Source organism: Phyllopteryx taeniolatus, chromosome 8, assembly GCF_024500385.1.
Source record: "Phyllopteryx taeniolatus isolate TA_2022b chromosome 8, UOR_Ptae_1.2, whole genome shotgun sequence".
In the NCBI taxonomy this organism is placed as follows: domain Eukaryota; kingdom Metazoa; phylum Chordata; class Actinopteri; order Syngnathiformes; family Syngnathidae; genus Phyllopteryx; species Phyllopteryx taeniolatus.
This window is the reverse complement of record NC_084509.1, coordinates 14161506-14178626: the sequence shown is the minus strand read 5'-3', so window position 1 is coordinate 14178626 and position 17121 is coordinate 14161506. Positions and strand designations below refer to the sequence as shown.

The following is a 17121-nucleotide window of genomic DNA, read 5'->3' as shown; positions in this document are numbered from 1 at the left end:
CAACAGTACTTCTGTGAAGTTAGTTGTTTTGCACATAAAAAAGAATGTGTTTACTTCATCGTATTTATTTGTGAAATTTGTACTGGCTCGGTAGGGGCCAGGTATGGTAAGGTAGCCTGACTGTGCTACACTGGCCCAGTATGGCCCAGGGCCATTGGGCAACCGTTAATGTCAGACCCTGAAATCTAAGACTTTTCAAGAATCCCTGTACACCCTGCATTCATGTAGCACAGCTGTCACTAGGACGTGTCAAGACTTTATCCATAACTAAGTCCTCTGCTATAAACTCAATCCAGTTGTGCTAAAGTGTGGCAACCTCAACTTTCTATACTCGTACATTAGGCACTGAAAACATTACACACAAAGTTGTGTCGCGTTAAGTGAAAATATGATGTTGTATTTATCAGATGGTCAAAAGGTGGCAAAAGTTGCGAGTCGAGGCAGCTGTTGCTCAGCAACATCCAGTTAGGCCTAGGTACTTGTGTTCAGTATGCGTGTGTGAATATACATCTGAATCATAGATGATGTATGGACGCCTACCTCTTTCATATATTTCCCGCGGTGAAATTAAAGCAGTACTACGCTGTGTGTGGGTACATTGGCTGTAAACATGAAGACATATTTCTTCGCAGTCAATCTCTGCCTGTCGCATGTAGCTCGCAACTCTCGTCTTGGCATACATATCGGAATATACACACGGCATGAGTGGTGTGACATCTGTGAATTGTGTTCTGCAGGGTGTGTTTTAAATTAAGCTGCTGTAAATATGGGCCCAAGAACACTCAAACTGTAGCAAGAGCAATAATTTGTGTGCGGGCATTGATTCGGACCAAGAGTCATTCATTCAAACAAAAGGAAGGTAATTCCTTCAATCATACCACAGTGGTGTATTCACTGCAATGGTGAAGGTGAACTATAAACATAGGGTAAGAGTTCAGACAAAAGCCCACCATTCTGTTAACAGCCAAGTTGTGGACCAAGTACAAAGAAAAGCACCCACTGGGGAATAGAACTATACCAGGGGGAAAAACCATGACTTACAGGTGTTTCATCTGTTTACTACCTGTAGTTATGTAACCAATATTCATTGAATTCATATTATTATTATACATCAATGGGTTCTTTTTTTCTTCAGATCACTGCAAATGGTTGTATTGGCTACGGACAACCATTTGGGCAATAGCTCTGGACTCTCAGCTTGACTTGTTTTTCACCAATAGATAGCTTTCTGGTTCCATCTTGGTTACAGCTCGAACTGGTATACTGACCGTAGCATGGTGTTATTTAGTGTTTGAATAATCAATTGAATTCTCCTAGCGTTGAACTGTGCAATACTTTTGCTCACATGAAAAATTTGTATGTTCAAAGAAAACGTGTATCAAATCCAGATGTGAATAGTAGCTCAACATCTTGTAGCTGAATTTCTGCTGCTCTTCTTTAGACAGCAAACAGTTTTCGAGACAAAACCTCTGCTGGTTGCATCCATCGACAGAATTGAATTAATCGATTACTGTTTCATTTGTTGTGAAGCAGATCCAAATCTGACTGCTTTCTCTCCACAACCAAATGGAGTTGAAGAGGAATCAGTTTGTTTGGTCCTCACCAGAGTTGTATTATTGGGTTCACATTGGACTAAATGTACCAAGGGCGAAAGGATATGAAGGTCATGAGAGTAAACCCATCCATCTATTTACTACCACTTATCCAGTTTAGGGTCACGGCTGAGCTGGATTCTATCACAACTGACTTCGATTAGCCTAACATATTTTGGAATGGTGGTGGAAACCATAGTACCTGAAGAAAACCCAAACAAGCACACAGGGAACATGCAAACTCACAAATGCCCAAGCCAAGTTAAGAACCCAGAACTTCAGATTATGAGGCTAATCACCCTACGAAGCTGCCCGTAACATGTACACTAGTAAAGTATCAAGCTGGTATGGCCCTTCTCCAAACTGCACTACATGTCATCCTTGGGCAAGTGTGTGTTTGTTCTTTCTATAAAACATTTAGGTCCTTAGTGGAGTGAAAACCAAAGCCTTACCTGCAGCCTGCAGGACCATCTGCATTCGAACCTTAGCCTGCTCTGCTGGTGTCTGGAGGAGAGAAAAATACATCTTCAATGACTGAAAAATGGGGCTGAACGGATTAGTCGACTAGTCAACGATTTAACTTTCCTGCTCCACATCAACGTTTAAAGCTTGAAGTCAACTAATTGCTAATTACGTGTTTTTGGCCCCTCATCTTCCAATCGGCCTATTTATAGAGGACATTTGACTCCGATAATGCTCTGTGGAGTAGCAAAATGTCCAAAAGGCAGCAGTCTTCATACATCTGTACAGGTCAGAGAGTACAAAAATAAGATGCTGTTGGATGAGAATAGCGGTTAGCCGCACTAGCTTCGGCTATTACCATCACCGCTGGTCTTAAAATAGTCATAACAGCAGGACCACGGGACTGATGGCAAGGAATGAGGGCAGCAGTGCGAAGTGAAGCACAATATTCTCTGCCATAAAGTTATGTTCAATAATGCACAGACAACGACTGTGTGATAAGAACTATTCATATGATACAACACAACAACATCACGACACTATGTGGTAGCACATGTCGCAGTGCAGTATATGACCATACTATGCGCTACAAGCGTGTGGAAATATTTTACCAAAAATGAGACTGGTAGCAGAGTCAATTAATAAATATGCAAATCTAACTTCAAATACAATAAAAGCATGTGAAATAGAAACAGTGAAACAAAGAAATGTTTAAAAAATAGATATTTTTAGCCTTGCTACGATGTCCTGTCTGACAATACGCAATGCTATGTAGTAATACAAGATGAGACCGGTCGGTTTGTTGAAGAGAAACATGCGCGTCTCCTACTAATTACAACAACTACATTCAGCATAATAGTGAGAGGTATTTTTAATAATTTGTTATTACTTTTTTTCTATGCCGGTACATAGAAATAGGTCTTTACATGAAACTGGTCGGTGCCGCAAAAACAGGTTGGGGACTGCTGTACGGCGTTGAAAAATACCAGTGAAGTCATTGAGTAATCAATTTCAACTTCAACTTCAGATTAAAAAAAAAGCTTTACTCATTCTACCCCGAGTCTGCACATCAAGATCCTTGACAATAATCCACTAAGAGCACAGAGACATGTCACAAAGGCCTATTCATGACAGCGTAGACAAGCCCCAAGTCGACACAACTTTTATATATGTAATCTACTTGGAAAGCTGCCTTGCTCCCCCCCGGCCCCGCTATATTTTACCCAAGACCGTTTTTAAACCGCGACAATTGCCAGGAACGCTCCCTTAAACTGTCCTCCCAAGAACCAGGGGACATCTTCCGCCCTGTTGCCAGTGGCGCCTGCTAGGGCAGGGAAAAAAAAATAATAAAAAATCCTACAAGTGAAAAAAGAGAGGCGCATCCCGGACACACAAGGGAGGATCAATGAGGAAGAGATGAAGAGAAATTTTGAGATAGAAAACAAAAGGTGTTGTAACAGGTCTTGGGAGAGTGGGAGAAGAGGGCACAAAGCACATTTGAAAAAGATCACAGCCGCTCCACACTTCCTATTGGGTGTGTGTTAGCGGGTATGAGTGAATGAGGGAAGTGAGTGTTTCTGCTTTGACACCTCCTTGCCTTCAACCTCGCTGTAATACCAATATAGCCACTATTAGATTGGAGGATTTTAATTGTCAAGGAAGAATGATGGTCAGGATTGTGAACAGAGCTATTAAAAAAATAAAAAAAAATAATAAAAAAGTGGGGGTTGTGGGAGGATTGCGCTGGCAAGCTTTTCGGTACGGTGTAACAGTGGCCCTCGTTATCATGCAGCGGCGGAAACTGTGTGTAGGATTAGAGAGAAATTAAATGCTAATGGGGATGGGATCTGAAACCGCTGCCTGGGAGCATCATTTAGATGGCGGGGCCGGGGTGTCGCTGACAGGCAGCACTCCCACCCCTCACTCCTCCTCCTCCTCTTACATAGACAACCAGGCTCTTCCTCCCACTACTTTCCCTCCTGGCACCCAACCTTCTCACCCACTGCAAAAAAATAAAAAAACTGATTTATCAAGCTGTAAACTTGTCACTTTGTAAAAACGTCACTTTCCAGTGGCAGGGAAATATAATGACCCGCTCTAATGCAGCCATGTCAGGCTGCTGGAAGGGAGATGCAGTAGCGCACATTAAGGCACACTTAAGGCAGTATGTATGTGCTTGTGTTTGTGTGTGAGTGTATCCCCTGTAGCAGGTGACATTGCGCATCATACTCCACGTATGGGTGCTGCTCGACAGCTGAAATTACCAATCACTATTATGCCTGGGAAAAGGAAGGCTTGAATTCTTCAACCACACACACACACGCACGCACGCGCACGCACGCACACACACACACACACACACACACATACACACACACACATCTCAGCATGTTGGCACAATTCAATCTATTTTCTGCTGGAAATACTTTTTTCTGCTTTTATAAGAGCATCTTTATCTGCATCTTTATCTGCCAAAAATAAGACCCATGATAAGGTTGAAGGTTGGGATCTTGTACATCGTTTTCTTTTTTCAATAACTTCATAATTTTATAATAGCCTCCTGCGTAATTAAATTGGCACGCCCATACTCTGGCCTCAAGGCGCAGGACCCCATTGCAAGGATCTTGCCAGATTTGGCTTGGTAACAGAGCATTGGATTCAAATAAAAATAAATAAAATACCACTGTAATGTTTCATCAAATGCTAATAAATACTTTTGCACCCTTTTTACCTAGCTGCAGGTTTAAGGAAGCCTAAATAAGGTCTTAATTATTTAAAGGCAAATTTGATCCAATATAAAGCCTCTCATTCACAAGCACATAGACTAATATTATATCACAATATCATAATAATTTTTGCTTTCATGTTTGATATTGTATTTTAAATTAGTACAGTATGAAAATGTTTTACAGTGACTAAAACAGCATGTACTACGGCAACCTTAATCTAAACACAAATCGACAAATGATTTAAAAGTCCCTGTAAAGCGGAAATGTCTTCTAAATTGGACACACCACAAAAATGTGCTGTTAACAACCTTGCCAAATTTGAATTGAAAAATTAAAATTAAAATAAATAAATAAATCACCTTATAGATGTACCGTATGTAAAAAGAGGCCTCCAAATCATGAAAAATCAAGTTATTGCTCTCAAATGCTGTGGGAGTGTGGCATTTTTAAGAAAACAGGATGGCATATTTAGAATTAAGTGTCACTTATGAGGATAGTTAAGACCTTAATTTGGAAAAATCAAATGGAAGATTCTTTTTTGTATTACTGTAAAATACGCATATTTAATTTTTTTTATCAGTGGTTGATGAAAACGGGTCAGAACTGGACTTTTTTCCATCAAGACAACTGTAATAAACAAATGCAAGATATTTCCACATAATTAATGGATTTTGTTTTCATTTCCAACTTGTTTAGTTATTATACCAATATTCTACTATAACGAATACCATTCAGTGGTGCATGGAAGAGGAAAATCGGGGCAAGAGCGTGGGTTTCTTGCCTAAAGTACAAAATGGAGGAAAAACGAGACTTTACTATCAAATTCCCCGTAACACGTACATTAAAAGGTACTATGAAGTACAAACCCAATTCCAATGAATTTGGGACGTTGTTTTAAACAAATAAAAACAGAATACAATGATCTGCAAATCATGTTCAACCTACATTTAATAGAATACACTACAAAGACAAGATATTTAATGTTCAAACTGATAAACTATCGTTTTTAGCAAATAATCCTTAAATTAGAATTTCATGGCTGCAACACATTCAAAAAAAGCTGGGACAGGGTCATGTTTACCACTGTGTTACCTCACCTTTTCTTTTAACAACATTCAATAAACGTTTGGGAACTGAGGACACTAATTGTTGAAGCTTTGTAGGTGGAATTCTTTCCCATTCTTGCTTGAGTACAGCTTCAGCAGTTCAACAGTCCGGTATTTTACGCTTCATAATGCGCCACACATTTTCAATGGGAGACAGGTCTGGCCTGCAGGCAGGCCAGTATAGTACCCACACTCTTTTACTACAAAGCCACGCTGTTGTAACACATGCAGAATGTGGTTTGGCATTGTCTTGCTGAAATAAGCAGGGGCGTCCATGAAAAAGACGTTGCTTGGATGGCAGCACATGTTCCTCCAAAACCTGCATGTACCTTTCAGCATTAATGGTGCCTTCACAGATGTGTAAGTTAACCATCCCATTGGCACGAACACAGCCCCATACCATCACAGATGCTGGCTTTTGAACTTTGCATCCATAACAATCCGGATGGTTCTTTTCCTCTTTGGCCCGGAGGACATGACGTGCACAATTTCCAAAAACAATTTGAAATGTGGACTCGTCTGACCACATAACATTTTTCCACTTTTCATCAGTCCATCTTAGATGAGCTCGGGCCCAGAGAAGCCGGTTGCGTTTCTGGGTGTTGTTGATAAATGGCTTTTGCTTTGCATAGTAGAGTTTCAAGTTGCAATTACGGATGTAGCGCCGAACTGTATTTACTGACATTTTTTTTCTGAAGTGTTCTTGAGCCCATGTGGTGATAGCCTTTACACATTGTCGGTTTTTGATGCAGTGTCGCCTGAGGGATTGAAGGTCACGGGCATTCAATGTTGGTATTCGGCCTTGCCACTTACATGCAGTGATTTCTCCAGATTCTCTGAACTTTTCGATGATATTACGTACCGTAGATGATGAAATCCCTAAATTCCTTGAAATTGTACGTTGAGGAACATTGTCCTTAAACTGTTCAACTATTTTCTCACGCACTTGTTCACAGAGAGGTGAACCTCGCCCCATCTTTGCTTGTGAATGACTGAGCAATTCAGGGAAGCTCCTTTTATACCCAATCATGGCACCCACCTGTTCCCAATTAGCCTGTTCACCTGTGGGATGTTCTAAACAGGTGTTTGATGAGCATTCCTCAACTTTCTCAGTCTTTTTTGCCACCTGTCCCAGAGTTTTGGAACGTGTTGCAGCCATAAAATTCTAAGTTAATGATTATTTGCGAAAAACAATAAAGTTTATCAGTTTGAACATTAAATATCTAGTCTTTGTAGTGTATTCAATTAAATATAGGTTGAACATGATTTGCAAATCATTGTATTCTGTTTTTATTTGTTTAACACAACGTCCCAACTTCATTTGAATTGGGGTTGTACAACAACTAACAAACATAATGAAGGGATGCAGGTGGCATTACGGTGTTGCCACTCAGACACTTTTTTTTCTCTTTAATTCAGACATGTGCGCCCTCCTCCTCTGTGGGTTATTCATTAGTAAACAATAAAGAGGCGTTAATTGAGCTCCCCAGAGGCAGATGTCGATGTGAGAGAGAAAGACAGAATGAGAGAGGCAGCTAAAGTAACGTCCTCCTCAATTAGACCACAAACAAACACGAGATGCGTGGTGTCTAGGTTGAAATATAGCAGACGTGACAAGTTGGGGGGAAAAAAACAACACAAAAAATGAAGTCAGAAATGGAAGCTGAGAAATATATTGTTAGCGATAAAGTGGAGAGTAAAAGTTGTGGAACAATGTCTTGCATGTCATGGGTATTGTATGATGCAGCATAGTTTGTAATATGGAAAATGTACCAAAAAAAAATAAAATAAAAATCATCACAGGATTAAGCGGGAACTCGTACTAATCTCGTCCAGTGATTCTCAAAGTCTGGTATGGATACCACTAGTGGGACGAAGGCTCCCTCAAATTTTGCGAAAGAATCACTTCCTAACTACAGTTCAGTTGTATTTAACGTTGAAGTTAAATACATCGCATGTAATCTGTAAAATGTTTTTGTTTGTATTATACTTTTATGTGCAGTACATTTTAATTAAATCATTATTAAAGTTAAGGTATTTTCCCTATATTTAAGAGCAGTGTTATTGTTCAAACTGCATAATGTTCGTGGCTTACAATACTATTAAAAATACTCCATCCATTCTCTGAACCGCTTATTCTGACTCGGGCTTCACTTGATACACGCAGCTGTAACAAAGTGGCGTACATAGTAAAGATCTAACATAAAACACGGTAAGGATAAAATAATACTGATGATAACAAAATAATGAAATATTTTCAAATCTAAAATATAATTCTGTAAAAACAAACTCCTGCAGCACATGCGCTGTGTCTTAGACCAAATGGTCCCAGTCCTTGTGTTGGATACCTGCTCTTATGCAAGCGGCCCGTTTGCGGTCAGACTCCCCAAAAACATTGGCATTAGCGATGCACCAGTACCAATACTGTACTGTACATCTATACTCGTAATCAGAAAAACGCTCCGATACTATGACACCCGATACAGGCCTGTCATACGAACTATACTACAGGCAAATTTTAAACAGTTAACCATCTTCACAGTCATACAAGTGTAAATGAACAATTCTGAACAGTAACGGATGGCTGGACAGATACATACTTTATTCATTGAGAAAAATTAAAAAGACAGACTTTAATGACAAGCGTTTGGTGTAATGAATCATGTTGCAGATGTGCCTCACCCAGCTCACTTTATAATATTCCTAAATTTCACACAAATGTAAAAATAAGTTAAACTTGTCCATCAAACTTCATGTAAGTTTGATGGACAAGACCAAGTCAATCTTAAAAAAAAAAAAATAAATAAATAGCCCAGTGATCGGCCTTGGCAGAGGTCCTCACAAATGTTTTAGGAAGACAGTTGACTGACTCCAGCTCTGCTTCTCTGCGTCTTCTCTTTGCCGCCTTTGGCCATCTGCTGACCCAGCATGCTTTGCTTTGTCTGGTCAGCCTCAGGCTTAATAATAACAATAATAGCCTCACGGAGCAGCTCTCCATAATAAATAGATGACGTTTCCTGCGTGCCGTGCCTCGTTATGGACAACGTAGCATTGTTTTTACCCAGCCAAGTGAGGCTTATTTATTTGGCTAATGGCTTGTGTTTATTTTTGACTAATGGGACAGACGCAGGGCACTTAGGCTCAGCAAAGTATGTCCGTCAACACTGTGGTGAGGTCAGCGAGCACGAGCCGAGTGGACTTCCTCCTCCTCTGTGCATGTCAAGAGCTCGGGCCCTGAGTCATGCATGAATAATTGAAATGGAGTGGTAATGTTGGTATTAACAGGACTGGGGCATCAACTTTTTAAAGGAGGAATGCACAATTATTTATTTACCAATATACAACTAAGCAATGTGCCGTGAGCGACATTAGCGCTCCCCGTGGCTCGAGTTGAACGTCATTGGCTTTTTTTACATTGCGTTCCTCATTCACTCCAACATCATCACTTAACTTCATCTTTTCGGCGCTACTCCTTCACACTTTCATGGAAATGGAAGGACCTCATTGTTCTTTATAATAGTAGAATAGCCAAGCAGTGTGGGCACGAGGGGTGGGCGATATGAACAACTAAAAATATCGATATTTTTATTTTATTTTACGATAATAGTAATTTGAAGATCTCTATTTAAAAAAAAAACTTGTGTGGGTCTTGAAAGATCACTCAAAAGCTCATGAGTGTGAAAGTGAGTGTTAACTGTTAACTGTCTAGACGTATCCTGCAATTGACAATTGCAACCAGTCAAGGGTGTACACTGCCTCTCGCTCAGTTAGCTGGGACAGGCTACAGATCACCCATAACAAAAATGTGGACAAGCACTTTAGAAAATGGATGATGGATGATACTTAAAACGTAGATAATAAATTGTTAAAATGGAGATCGGTTGACCAAATTATCCCCTATTTCCTAATGATGAGAAATTAATCTTAAAAGTCATGTGGAAGAGGTAGTGTTGGAATCACTAACTGCTCATCATGTAAGTTTGATGGAAAGAATGTTCATCTAAACATCTACTGTAACATCAATCTTAATACTCGAATGCTGTAACCATTACTTGCACATTGTGACTACTTATTGACAGAAAATAATGGTCCACAGGCCCCATATAGTATATCGCTTTATAGTGGAATTGATACTCAATAGTCATCTCATTATATAGCTTGGCCTTCCTCTGCCTCATCTTCCTCTGCCTCTGAAAAACAGATAGATGCGACCACCAAAAGAGGACAGGAGAAAACAGAGCTCTGAGAAAATGTAATATTTCTGTTTTTAATATCAAGGTCTATAAGATCAGGGCAGAGATGGGTTCCATGGCAATATGTTTATTTAGATATTTTATAGGGAGGTGGTGGGGGGGGGGGGGGGAAATCTGCCTATCAGTGTATGTATTGGGAGGGGCAAGCTGCTGTTTCGGAGCTCATCGTATATGAAAAATAATGTTGTGTATGGCTATACTTTTATATACATTGTCAATATGGCATCAGGGCTCTTTTACAATGTGCCATACTTCAGGCCTGAGCTAACAGCATTTTATGGCCCACCAGCAGTTCATCTTCATGTCTCAGGCAGGCAGGAGCAGTGCATAATAATGTCGTTTCCTGCCTCCAAATGCTATTTCACGGGCCGGGGCTCATTTCTCAAACTTCACTACTTTTACAATTTCCCAAACTTTTATTCCCGTCATTATTACCAACAAGATTTCATTACATATTTAGAATGTAAACAAGTCTGAGTAATGACACTCTCCCGTCCGTCTCCCCAGGAACGGTTCCCCCCTCTGATCGCTCTCAACACACACACCAACTCACGTGGTATCATACAACGGCAACATACTGCAGTTTACTCACACACAGATATAGGAAAAGTACAAATATATGCGCTTGTAAAGTGCTACAAACAAGATGCAACTCAAAGGAGTGTGTGCACATGCATGTATGTGGTCTGGATAAAGGAGGGGGGAGGGTTTTACGCTCAACTCGCATAAATCATGTAGAAGAAAAATGAGCAAATCTGCGAGCTAACTCATCTCCTCTCCATCCAGAGAAATGAAATTCACGGGAATACCTATCAAAACTGCAATCACCCAGAGATAATATCTTCTTTGGTCTATCTGCACTTTCTGATTTAATTTCCTCCATGCCCTTGACATCCAGCGATAGCATTAAGATGAAGCACGTACAGTAAGGGAGTAGTTCTCAACACTTATTGATATATGACATAGCCGGACCTAAGGTAATGTCATCATTTGAAAATTAATGTAGTTGTTCTTTTGTTTAGGGAGTTTTCTGTGGGGGGAACAATAAAGATGATGAACATGAAGGCAGTCGTGGGTGCGTATAAGCAAAGGAGAAAGAAGTCGTGCGTGTGTGTCGCACCTTGAATGACATGCAATTACATGCAGGCCTACCCAAAATCGGGGGGTGGGGGAGTGTCAATCAAATTACTCCATTTAGCGGTGACATCCAGATGAGAAACTCCCTGCCGCCACCTCCCGCTCTACACCCCCAATGCCACATCAAATATCATGCAATCATTAGTGTAATAAGCAAGGAAATCTGTTTGCTGATTATCAACAGCCAGCTGCTTCATCCCCCTCTAATTTCTGTTATCTCACTAGAACTGCCTTCGCCTTTTTATACTCTGGAATGATATTTTCAGAGAAGGAAATAAAAATAAAAAAGTGTCACATGTGATGATCATGGTTTTTTTTTTCAAAGCCCTGAACTCTCCCCAACTTTTTGCACTCTGGGTCACCCACAGTGTGTTGACAGGTTGGATTCCCTCACTGAGTCCGCATCTTCTGCAGCTGCCCGTCGCTGTCTGTCATTAGGAAAACCAGGCTAGCAGTCTCAGTAAACTCTTCAACTCATCGAGGGACGTCATCAAGCACGGCTCAAGTCAACAAGGTGTGAGATGCACGGCGAGCCTGTGTCCTGACACCAACTTTTTGTAGAATACCGTACATCAAAACTTAAAAAGCAGCGATTGTGTTCTGTTACAAACGGTACTAAAAACTTTTACATTATGTTAGCCTAACTGTATAATTGCCTTAGTCGTTAACTTACTGTCTCAATCAATATCAATAAAAAATACCAATGCACTTGCTAAAAATTTTGGTTTTTGTCTTTATGTCTGTGTAGATTCGCAGTCATTCACAATGTACTCTTCTTGTTTGTTTAATTTGTGGTGTTTTTTTTAATGTTAAAATGTATAACTATGGCAACTATGCTATAGGCTAATGAATATCTTTTTCTCACATTCCACAGTTCAGTATTATTAATATTTGGCACATACACTACCGGTCAAAAGTTTTAGAACACCCCCATTTTTCCCGTTTATTTTAAAGTAAAATTTATGCAGTTCAATTTCTCATTTTACAAATAAAATAAAACTATTTGTACTTGTAGGCTGTGCTGCTTTCACTCTTTTGTCTAAAGTATGGAGACTGTACTTCAAAAGCACTCAAACATTTTAGAACATGCCTATTTTTTCAATTTTTTTATTTTTTAAAATGAAAGTCAAGTAGTTCAAATCCAATGAATAGGTTGAAATGGTACAAACTTAGATAAGTGGTGAACTTCCAGAGGTTGAACAAACTCGGCAGTTACTTAAAACTGAAAAATAATGTACAAAACTATGCTAAAAAAGGCAAAGTCTCCAGACTAACTATAAACTAGACAAAAGAGTGAATGCAACACAATTTACAAGTGCCACACACTTATGGGAACTTCCACAACAGAGTTGGGAATAACTTTCTGAAGAATATTTGATTTCCATTTGAGACATAATGCCACAAGTGTGATCAGTTTTTCTCCCTGCCCAAGGTGGCTACTTTAATGAGCCAAAGCTTTAGAATACATTTGTGTTTGTAGATTGATTCAATGATTTATTTTGTAACTTGAATTTTTTCCCCTTGCTTTCATTTCAGAGTAAAATGAGAAATTGAACTGCATAAATTTCAATTTACTGCGATTGGCTGGCAACCAGTTCAGGGTGTACCCCGCCTCCTGCCCGATGATAGCTGGGATAGGCTCCAGCACGCCCGCGACCCTAGTGAGGAGAAGCGGCTCAGAAAATGGATTGATGGATGGAAATTTCAATTTAAAAAGAGCTGGAAAAATTGGGGTGTTTGAAAAGTTGTGACCGACGGTGTATTTCTGTGTGACAACGAATGAAGTTTCAAGAATAAGTAAGTCATTGGGTCACTGGTTCATCGTAGGATTGTATCATATTTTGTTCCCATTTCAGCTAGCCTACTGGAGTTTTTAATGTATCGGTTTTGCAGGTATAAAATGTTTAAACCTTGGAGGCGGTCTGTGGTCTCTTTCTGAATGCTTTCTTCCTACCAAGAAGCCTTCTATATCCCATACCCACTACCTCCACTGTTTTTCCTTACTCTTCTTCTTTATATGTCGCCTGGCAGTGTGCCTGGAAAAATGTTGAAGCAGAGCTCCAAAGTTAACCTGCGATCACGACAAGGTTGTGTTGTAGCGTATTGATAAAATGGCATGATTTTTCTTCCGCTTCATTCTATAAACCGCATGAACTGATTAGCAGCTCCGGGGCTGCCTCATTCACTATGGCTCCTTTCACATTCTTCTGAGTAGAGCAAAGCAACATTGGAGTCACACTCAAGGGCTATCGCCTCACTGCTTCTGTACAAAAGCACACAGCTAAACGTTATGCACTGGGAGTAATTATCTTCACTCTTTTACTCTTTGTTCTCTCACATTCGGGCGGTCTGCTGAGATACGAGAACAAAACACACACTACAACAAACATCACATACAAATCGGAATTACCCATCTAATGGCAAGAACAATTGACTATTTTCGGAGGAATACATTGTATTAGTATAGCGCCTACTTACAGTAACTGTAATGTCAAGGCAATCCTTTTACATAAACCCATATGACCAACACAAGCAGTCTGCTACAGTCTCCGGTCGGCCTATTCGATTATTTAGATGAACGCTTTCATTTTAACCTGTGTAGTATTTATGGTAATGCAAAGAACAATCGTGTTCACAGTATCTCTGCCTACTTAACACAACCCAGCCAATCAAATAATTTATTCAAAGAAGCCTTACAAAGCAGTCAAGTGGTAAGGAGATAAGTCCAAGGAAACAGGTTTAGTGATTAACTCAAGTGTGTGTTTTGCTTTTACAATATGAACAGTGCAATAGGGGTTGTACCGATTAGTCGAATTTACTACTCAATTTCCAATGGGGCAATTTGTAGAGGACTTTCAAATTGTCCCGTCTGCTGCTCTGTGGAGCAATGAAACAAGGCGACACAGTCTTTATACATCTGTGAGTACAAAAATAATATAGTTATGGGAGGGGAATAGCAGTTAACTTCGCTAACTTCAGCAATTCCGATTCCAATTCTTCGTTTCCTTTCAGCTTGTCCCGTTAGGAGTCGCCAAGGTGTGTAATCCTTTTCCATGCAAGCTTATCATCGAGCATCTCGTCTTAAAATATTTATACCAGAAGGACCGTGGGACTGGCGACGAGGAACAAAGACAGCGGTACGATGTGAAGCTCCATCTTCGTTGCCAAAATGTTCTGTCCAATAACGCACAAGCAACAACTGTGTAATAACTATTTATTCATATCACAACCCGCACAAACAGCACACTTGTGTCACTTTCCGACACTATATCGTTAACAGTTGTCGCAGTACGGAATATGTCCGTACGATGAAACAAGTGTGGAAAGATTTTACAAAAAAATTAGACAAGATCACTTGCAAAACATGGAAGTCTATCCTCAAATACAATACAAACACAAGTAAAATGGAAACAGTGAAGGAGAGGAATGCTATGCCATGGAATACAGGATGACACCGGCCAGTTTGATGAAGCATGAACAGGGCACCCACTAATTACGCCAACTACATTCAGCGTAATGGTGAGCTGTATTTTTAATCATTTGATTTTATTTGTATATTCCTGTCCCTCTAAATAATTTTTCATGTGAAATCTGTCCATGGATCAAAAAAGGTTGGGGACTGCTCTACTGTGCTGAGAAAACATCAATGATGTCATTGATTAATCGACTTAGACTTTTTCACATTACAGTCAACTACAAAAACACCCGACAGTGCTATCAATTAAATAATTAATTGCAAACATACTTTGACTAACGTAATTTGACCAATATGAATGTAAATAGCATGCTGGTGAAATCATTATGACAAGCATGAGAAAACGGGCCTGCCAACAAACAACAGTCACATTTTTACTCTCCATTATGTGTCTCGTGTCTACAAAGGTTAAGTAGTTTTTAATTACCGTAATTTCTCGTGTATAATGCACACCCATATATAATGCGCACCCCCAAAGTTGACCTCAAAATTCTGGAAAACCCTTCTACCTATGTATAATGCATTTTTACAATGCATGATTTTGCTTCTACCCATATGATCAAAACGAGGTATTTTTTTCAAATAATTATTCTGAAGTTAAGCACTTTATTTGAACATGTAATACTTTATTTACTTGCTCTTATTTTGAAATTCATAGCCTTACTTTGATTTAGTAAATGAGAAAACACACAGCTGTGCCCATATGTTTGATTACCCAGGCAGAATTTGTAAGATGGGTACAATTCTTTAAAGAAAACATGAAGGGCTGGGCGAAACACTTAATTTTATTTTAATGGGATTCAAATTAAACTGTCAAGCATTTCAGAAACGCATTATCATTAAACAAAACATAACCATAAAGAAATGAATGATGGTTGTTGTTCAGTCATATAAAAAAAAAAATAATAATAAAAATGTGTCACAGATTCTGCCAGAGTACCATATTTTCATGACCATAAGGCGGACTTAAAAGTCTTAAATTTTCTCCAAAATGGACGGGGCGCCTTATAATGCGGCGCACCTTGTGTGTGCACAGAGTTCCAACATCTATAACAACATCTTTTTTTTTTACTTTTTTTGACCGCTTGACTGACTGGGAGCATTTCCTGCCGACACCCTGCTTATACAGAGGAAAAGCGGACGTGGCTGAGGACAGCATGCGGACGTAAAGGGGGAAGGGTGCGTGAAGGAGGACGCTAAAGCCATGCCCCCAGTAGGTATATAGTGTACAATGTGCAAAACACCATCGATTTGGCTAAAGACCCCCTAAAATGGCATCTACGAAGAGACACGCTTACGAAGCACAGTTTAAACTGCAAGCTATAAGATCAACGAATCCACGGTTTGCAAGTGGAGGAAGCAGGACAACAAGCTTCGCCAAGTCAAGAAGACGAAGCTGAGTTTCCGCGGAAAAAAAAGACAAACAAAACGCGGAAACAAGGCGAGGTGGCCCGAGTTGGAAGACCAACTCGAGCAATAGATTAATGAGCAAAGAACAGCCGGGAGAAGCGTCTCAAGTCACAATTCGACTGAGTGCAATAACTCTGCCATGTGCAGCAAGTGAGGAAGCTTGCCATCATTCCGGGAGGCTTGACTAAGGAACTCCAATCGCTGGACATTGGTGTATTGGTGCGTTAAAAGAGAAGTTGCAAGCGGCGTGGAAGCAATGGATGACAGATGGCGAACACAGTTTTACTAAAACTAGGAGGCAGCGCCAGACGAGTTACGCCACAATTTGTGAATGGATTGTGGATGCTTGGGCTAACGTGTCTGCTTGCACTGTTGTTCGAGCTTTCGTAAAAGCCGGCATCATTTCTGAGGAGCCGCATGGCAACGAGACTGACTCGAACCTGGCGTGTTTGATTGAGAACTTGCCCAGCTGTTCATTTCAGATACAGAAGATGAGGACTTTGATGGATCTGTGGATGAGGATTAATAAAAAAATAACGTGAGTACACTGTTAAATACTTCAATAAAGTACAACTGAACTCAGTCTTGCTCCCGCTGCGTTTTTAAAAACATTGTTTTAGCGTGCATGCATGCTACCTTATGTTTAAGCTAGCGTACGTTTTACCATGCCTGCGCCCAATAATACGGTGCGCCTTATGTATGTGTTAAATACAGAAATAGACCACGTAACTGAGAATGCGCCTTTTAATACGGTGCGCCTTATGGTCGTGAAAACACGGTATGTAAACTTATGACCACAACTGTACATACAGGATATGCAGTCATACGTACTCCTGTCATATTGGAATGAAAGTGTAGGCTACACCTTTTTCATAACCTTTAGGTGGCAGTGACATTGGAATGAAAGTGTACAGCTTTTTCATAACCTCTAGATGGCGGCATACATTTATACAATGT

General features: G+C 40.0%; 2 protein-coding genes across 4 annotated transcripts in view; both read right to left on the bottom strand.

The window, feature by feature from the left end:
* rsrc1 (arginine/serine-rich coiled-coil 1) overlaps positions 1 to 17121 on the bottom strand; it is a 215713-nt gene that overhangs the window by 108175 nt on the left and 90417 nt on the right. For all 3 annotated transcript variants that reach the window (XM_061781465.1, XM_061781463.1, XM_061781464.1), the window contains exon 6: positions 2045 to 2096. In XM_061781465.1, coding sequence (XP_061637449.1) covers positions 2045 to 2096 — 52 coding nt within the window. The remainder of the gene's footprint in view (positions 1 to 2044; positions 2097 to 17121) is intronic.
* The window catches only part of mlf1 (myeloid leukemia factor 1), a 216624-nt gene that overhangs the window by 123037 nt on the left and 76466 nt on the right, over positions 1 to 17121 (bottom strand). The window lies entirely within an intron of this gene.